Source organism: Nicotiana tabacum, chromosome 5 (assembly GCF_000715075.1).
Source record: "Nicotiana tabacum cultivar K326 chromosome 5, ASM71507v2, whole genome shotgun sequence".
Classification (NCBI taxonomy): Eukaryota; Viridiplantae; Streptophyta; class Magnoliopsida; order Solanales; family Solanaceae; genus Nicotiana; species Nicotiana tabacum.
Window position 1 is genome coordinate 5,557,485 of NC_134084.1, and position 6,916 is coordinate 5,564,400.

At 35.8% G+C, this 6,916-nt stretch overlaps 1 protein-coding gene across 2 annotated transcripts; it reads right to left on the reverse strand.

The window, feature by feature from the left end:
* Positions 1-1,842: 1,842 nt before the first annotated feature.
* On the reverse strand, positions 1,843-6,676 carry LOC107805828 (uncharacterized). Of its 2 annotated transcripts, none has more exons than XM_075253289.1 (3): positions 6,545-6,676; positions 2,986-4,733; positions 1,843-2,597 (listed from the first exon to the last, which is right to left on the reverse strand). In XM_075253289.1, exon 2 carries the CDS (start codon positions 4,673-4,675, stop codon positions 3,068-3,070), a length of 1,608 nt encoding a protein of 535 aa, XP_075109390.1. In that variant the 5' UTR covers positions 4,676-4,733; positions 6,545-6,676; the 3' UTR covers positions 1,843-2,597; positions 2,986-3,067. The 2 variants fall into 2 exon arrangements, with proteins under 2 accessions (XP_075109390.1, XP_016485400.1); XM_016629914.2 differs by having other exon boundaries at positions 2,990-4,733; positions 6,545-6,668.
* Positions 6,677-6,916: the final 240 nt, after the last annotated feature.

The window sequence follows — 6,916 nt, forward strand, 5'->3', positions numbered from 1 at the left end:
GAATATCGTTGAAGACTTGAAGACTTGAATACTTCAATTCATCAACTTCACAATTTTTCACGAAATTGCAATAATAAAGCAAGCAATTATAGAAGAAAATTAGAGAGAGATTGGATCCGTGTGGTATGCAAACTAAATTATAATTTCATGACTAATTTTTGTGACCGACTTATAGCCGTTTGGCCAAGCTGCAAAAATTAGCTTATTTTGAGAAGTGTTTTTTTTCAAAAGTGCTTTTCTCAAAAGTACTTTTGGTGAGAAGCAGTTTGTGTTTGGTTAATTAGTTTGAAAAGCACTTCTAAGCAGCAATTAGTGTTTGGTCAAGCTTTAAAAAATTGCTTTTAAGTGTATTTTTCTCAAAAGTGCTTCTCAAAAAAGTGCTTTTGGAGAGAGCTACTTTTTTCTGCTTTTCCAAAACTGATTCTGCTTCTCCTCAAAAGCACTTTTTTACTTTTAGAAACTTGGCCAAACACCTCAATTTTTGGCTAAAAATATTTTTGGCCCAAAAAAGTACTTTTTTCGTGGAAGTTTCTCTAGGAACATATGTTGTGCACCAAATATGTTGGTGATAAACTTTTTTTTTTTTTTATGGAATTATCCTTAACTTTGACTTTCTTTTGTGGGACCAGTCCCAAGAGAAATTGGTACGCATAAGACCTCCAAAACTAGGAGAATTTTTAAAGTGAAACGTATCTCCAAACATAATTTCAAATTTTAAATATTATTTTTTAATTAAATTTCAAATAGTACTCGCCTATTTAAATTGTTATTACTACCTATTGTTTGACTGCTATCTTTCGTTTTGGTTTTTCTTAATACCTTGTTGTTACTATTTGTTTCTGGTGATTCTTTTCATCTTTTCTTCGGCCGAGGATCTATTAGAAACAATATCTTCTGGACAGAATGCAATGCCAAGCTTACTCTATGTTCTATCCCTTATCTTTTTCTACCCCAATTGGTCATGAATGATATTTCAATTTTTGTAGCTTTCAAACATTGGCAGCCTATTTACAATGTGGAGTCATAGGAATATGTATTGCTCTTTTAGAATTGAAAAAATCTAGTTTTTTACTTTGTACAAGAGCATTTGTTTTTCAATTTCAGTAACATCAAGAAACATGTACTGAAGTTACTAATGTTGACTTAAACTTTATAATTGGTTATCTGAAAATTTTGCACATCAAATTGAAGACCTTAAAAGTAGGGGTGGGCGTTCGGGCAGTTCGGATTGGATATGAAAATTTCGGTTTGGATTTTCGATTTTCGGATTGAAAAAATAACAATAAAATCCAATCCAAATAAGTTCAAATTGGATCATTTTTTATGTTCGGATTCGGATTAATCGATTTGGATATTATGGATTTTTGGTTTTGAACGTATAAGTTGAAATGTTTCTACTTTTTACAAAAATGAATATCCAAATGAAGTACTCATGTTAAATTGCCTGAAAAGTTCCTCATTCTTTCCGCAATCATCCAAATAAAGTATTCAAATAATGAATTTATTTATAAAAAAACAACAGAGACATCAATATGACCAATAAGAAATAGCAATAGTAAAATCATGTCCAAATAGAAAATACTATGACAGTAACTTAGGAATTAATATTGAATATATGAGATAATATCTAATGTGTAGGGTATTTAACTTATTACTATTGGCATATGGATAATGGACTAAATATAAAGTATAAAAATTTCGGACTTTCGATATCCAAAAATCCGAAGTACCAAATCCAATATCCAATCCGAAATCCAAAAAATTTAAAAATTAAATCCAAAATCCAATTCGTAATCTGAAAATCCAAACAAAAATTCCAAAAAATTCGAATGTCGGTTTGGATTTCGGATTTGGGCAAGCTATGCCCACCCCTACTTCAAAGCACAAGATAAAGAACCAAAAACAATTACAAACATATGGTACTCTGACAATTATAAACCTCCTATAGAATCTACTATTAGACAACTAAAGCCATCCCATTCTTGGTTCTCCCATGAGGATAGGTCTAGTACACAATTTTCTTCTTCTTGATCGAAGCTCTCATTCAGCCTGTCGTAAGCTTTGAATTTATCTTTAAAGCTTCTCCGGCTCTAAGTCAATCTTCAGTTGGTTTATTAAGCACTCTACTAGCAACATTCGTCCATCTGAACATTGAAACAGTAACAAGAAAATGCTCCACTCCTCCACATTCAAAAAAGCTAGCTTTCTGTGTGAACCCGAACAGGAGCAAATACACACTAAATCAGAGCAAGTTTAGCTGGACTCTTTAGCATAGAGGAGAAAACCTAGTAACATAAGACTAGAGCATAGCAAGTTTAGCTGGCCACCTTAACATACAGGAGAAAACCTAGTAATTAAGAGACTACAGTTCGACTCCTACAAATGACTAGCATTACAAGAATGAATCTTATAATTGATTGATTTGTCAACATTACGTTTCATCACCAACGTTATGTACAGGGAATGAAATGGTCTTCGGGCTTTTGAGTTGACATTCTGAGATCAGTGTTTGATAGCTATACGAGCTAGTTCCTTCGCTCCAATTAGCAACGCTATAATCTTTGCATCATGCCATGCGAAATGACCAGATACATTTCCTGTATAAAAATGAAACAAACAAATGCAGTTATTACGATATTTCCTGGACATACAAGCCCCCTTTGCACTAGATCAATCTTTTTGGAGTTCTTTTTATCTAAAACTCAGCCCAAAGCAACGCATCATTACTTTTCCCCACACTACTCCCAAGTCTTAAAATAAGATAAGTACTTATTCCAAATATGTCAAACTAATACTCAAGTTGATGACGATGCATTAGAATATAGGAATAGGACGTATTTAGTACATCCAGTGACGCATTTAGTGTAGGTACCGCCTGCACTCAATGCCTTCGATTTGACCTATTTACAATTGGATAATCTTTAAAAAATTATATATTGACGCTATGTCCAAACTGACTGGAAAATAAAGGGTACAGGATACTACCTACCAATTTAAAAACCTGGATCCGCCTTAGAATACATGTTCCTTGAGCATCTCTCTCTATAGAATCGTCCGTGCTGACACTTCATGGAACAAGTGGTTTTCTATCCCAGGCCTCCCTTGCTCCAACCAAATCAGGACGGTATCTCTTAGCTAACACTTCTACTTGTGCAGCAAATGACTTGTTTTCATGTTGACTTATTTGACGAACCATCTGTTTCCATCTTTTTCGACACAACTCTCCATCCCTGTGGTCAAGAAGATTGTCCCAATCCACGTCCTCTATGCAACTTGCATCCAGTTCAAAAAGGGCATCAATTAGGCGATAGTCATCAGTGTCTGCCCATTCACCTGTGGCCACCATCGATGAAGTTAATTGTCTGTACCATTTATTGCAGCAATGTTGAGAAATCCTGGTGGACAGATTGTCACTAATTGCATTCCAGCAAATATTATCCCGTAACATCCCATGCTTAGATTTCTTCTCTTCACAGAGCTTCAGTTGCAGATCCGCGTTTACCAAATCAAACAAAGTCTGAATTTCCTCCTGATCCCAATTTCCTTTCTTCCGATTGGCTAGTTTTATCCTATGCCATGCATTCCCTACATGAACCGGATGTTTCCCAAGTTCATCAGCCAAGACGGTCCACTTGTGCCCATGTTTTCCATGGAACTTCCGTACCATCTCATACTCCTCTTCAGTCCATTTACGTTTCTCACCCCTTCGAAACAAACGCTGTGCACGAGAATAAACTGCTCTATAAGGTCTGTACGGTATAGCCTTCCCTATTTCTTTCCAGCAACCCCTTACTTCAGGATTAGATATAGAGTTTATAACCTTTTGCAACCCTTCTTCGCCCAAGTTATGTACCTCTATGTATCTATAAACAGCGTCTTTGACAATTTCATCTTCTTCTTGTGTGAATTGTTTGCCAAACAGTAATTTTTCGTCCTTATCTTCATGCTTCTCATCACTTGGATCACTGTTAGGAGGGAAAAACTGTACATGATCAGAAAATCTCACTCTTTTTTTACTCTTTTCATGTGTAAGATCTTTAGAATTGGGTCCTAACTTTGTCTTTTTCCTCTTTCTGATATTAGCTTCATCTATTTTGCTATCTGTTACCCCTTCTGTAGCTGTAATATCATCTTGACTGACACCAGCCAAGACATCTATCTGTCCTTCCTTTTTTTTCCTCTTTTCCTTTTTCCTTTTCTTACTCTTCACCTCGTCTATAACATTTACATCAGAGCCCTCGTTGAGCGTCTCAACCGCCATGGTTTCCTGTGTTTCGCTCGCACTTTCATGAGCAATTGCTTTGGTGTCAAAACTCGCATCATGCATTGTCAATGTCTCTCGCTCATTCTTCCACTTATTTTTCTTTTTCACAACATTTTTAACAGCATCCTTGCAACTGTCTTTACTGGATTTCCCGCAGCCTCTTTCTTTCTTTCTCTTGACGTCGCGATTTTCACTTTCTACGGGTGCTTTAGTTTCCATCTTTGCCTTATCCTTTTCTTTCCTGGTCCTTATAAAAGAGAGATTCTCTTCCTTGAAACTTAAATCACACGCAACAGCTTCGACATCACCCTTTGTCACTCCTAAACCATTGGAACAAGCACTTTTTTTCCTTTTCTTGGATTTCTTTTCCAACTTCATGAGCATACCAACCTTCTCATCTCCTTCGACCATGCCTCTTTCGGATAAGGATACCTGTGTGTCTTCTTGCAATGCACCAAAAGTGGTTTCTCTGCAAAAGGACAAATAGAGAGACAAAAAGAATGGTTAAGAGATGGAGTATTTTTACCATACCAATAAGTACATGATGTTTATGTTTTTAAAGAGTTTAAGTCATATACATCGTTAGCGTAACCAGTCTTATTTTGAAAATAGTAATAATATTAAAAGTCCTCAGTTTTGGAATTTCTGATTTTAAGTTGAGAGTCAAATGCATCTCAAATATAAAGCAAACCCCAAAAGAAAAATTAAATCGAACATCTATATAAGGAAAAAATGGTGCAGTTCCTATATTACCATCGCAAACTAAAATGGCTACACGATTAAAGCAAGACATTAAAACTTTAAACAGTAAATTTAACATCAATAAAAAGGAAGAAGTAGCTGCCATTTTGAAGAGAAAATAGAATTAAACTAATTAATTTTAAGCACCAAAGTAAACCCCTGAAGCTAGAAACTATTCTCTAATATATGAGACCTGTATTTGTGGGTAATCTTTGTAAAACTAGCATGGCTTAGAAGCCGTTTGATTTGTGCATATTTTTTGCAACAAGTGAATAATTCCAAGCAAATAAACTTCACCATTCTTTTGATTAAGCCACAATAAAGTTGATGCCATGTAACTAGAAGGTCACGGGCTCGAGTTGTGGAAACAGCCTCTTGCAGAAATACAGGATAAGGCTGCGTACAATAGACCCTTGTCCTTGTCCGGCCCTTCCCCGAACCCCGCACATAGTGGGAGCTTAGTGCACCAGGCTGCCCTTTTACAATAAGATATCCACCAGATCTAACACCTAAAAGTATTTGGCTTTTTCCTATCTAAGAGGGGAATCAAATTTTGCAACTAATATAGCATCAAAGAACCATTGTTTTACCTCTCCAGAGGCAGCTGCAACAGAGCAACATGTAACATTTCATTTCAAAACGCAAACTCTCTTTTGAAACCCAGAGACATAATCAACTTGAGAGCACCAACTCAAGAAAAGGGAGTTGGCAGTATGCTAAGGGGTCTTTTGGTTCACATACCAATTATGCGGAGATTATAATGTAGTGTTTGTTATACAAGAATTACTTATCTACCAAATCATGAGGTAAAACCCCTTATACTTAATGCAGATTTATTTAATACCGCCAACCAAATTCTGCATTCAAAATGCAGTTATTATTTATTCTTATGCAACCAACCGAAGGCTGCATTTGTTATGCATCAATTATTTTTTTCTTCTGTAACCAACCAAATACTGCATTATCTTATGTGGGATTTTTCGCAGAGATTAATTATGTCAATACTATTAACCAAACGAACACTACCTATCAAATTAACAAACTTAAATTTACAACAAATACCATAAGAGCACCAAGCAGGGGTGGAGGCACAAACCAAGCTATGGATTCGGCCGAATCCAGTAGCTTTTGCTCAAATAGTGTATTTGGTGTTTAGAATTCATTAAATATGTACGAATATAAAATTTAGAACCGAGTCATTAATACTTGAAGTTATCATTCTAAAATTCAAAATTCATAAGATTGAAATCGTGGTTCCGCCTCTGGCACCAAGTGTGTGACTAACATCATAAAAGTTTACTATAAATACCATAAGAAACAAGATTCAAATAGCAGAAAAGACAAAAAATTTAAGTGATTTCTTTTCATCCATCTAAGCTAGGAGTAGAATTCTCTACTACCCAATGCAGTTTTCCAGATTAACAACTAAATAAATAAAACCCGACCCAATATTTGCCTAATAGCCAGTGAAACAATTCCTAAATCACAAGATATAACAAAATATCAAAAAGCTTAATGGTTTTTCCAAATTTGTCAAACCTGAAATTCAAATCACTGGCGGGCAGCAAGAAGACGGACACTGCTTTGTGACAAAATGCAAAAATCCTTTCAGATTCGAACGTAATTTGATTTGTGGGATTCTCAGTTGAATTTCGGGTTTGAAGTATGGGCTCAATTCTACAGTGGGTAGAATTACCAGGCCTTCCTATCCAATATATTGGGCCAAATACAAAAAGACATATAAATTTCGGCCCATATAATTAAAAAAAGTAACCCGGTGCACTAAACTCCCGTTATGCGCGGAGACCGGGGAAGGGCCGGACCACACGGGCCTATTGTACGTAAACTTACCCAAAATAGCACGGTATAGCAAGTTTTCGGACTGGTCATTCAAAAATAGCCAGCATTTAC

What these genes read in the sequence shown, in the direction of transcription:
- LOC107805828 (XM_075253289.1), bottom strand. Translation starts at nt 4,675, where the DNA reads ATGGTCGAAGGAGATGAGAAGGTTGGTATGCTCATGAAGTTGGAAAAG.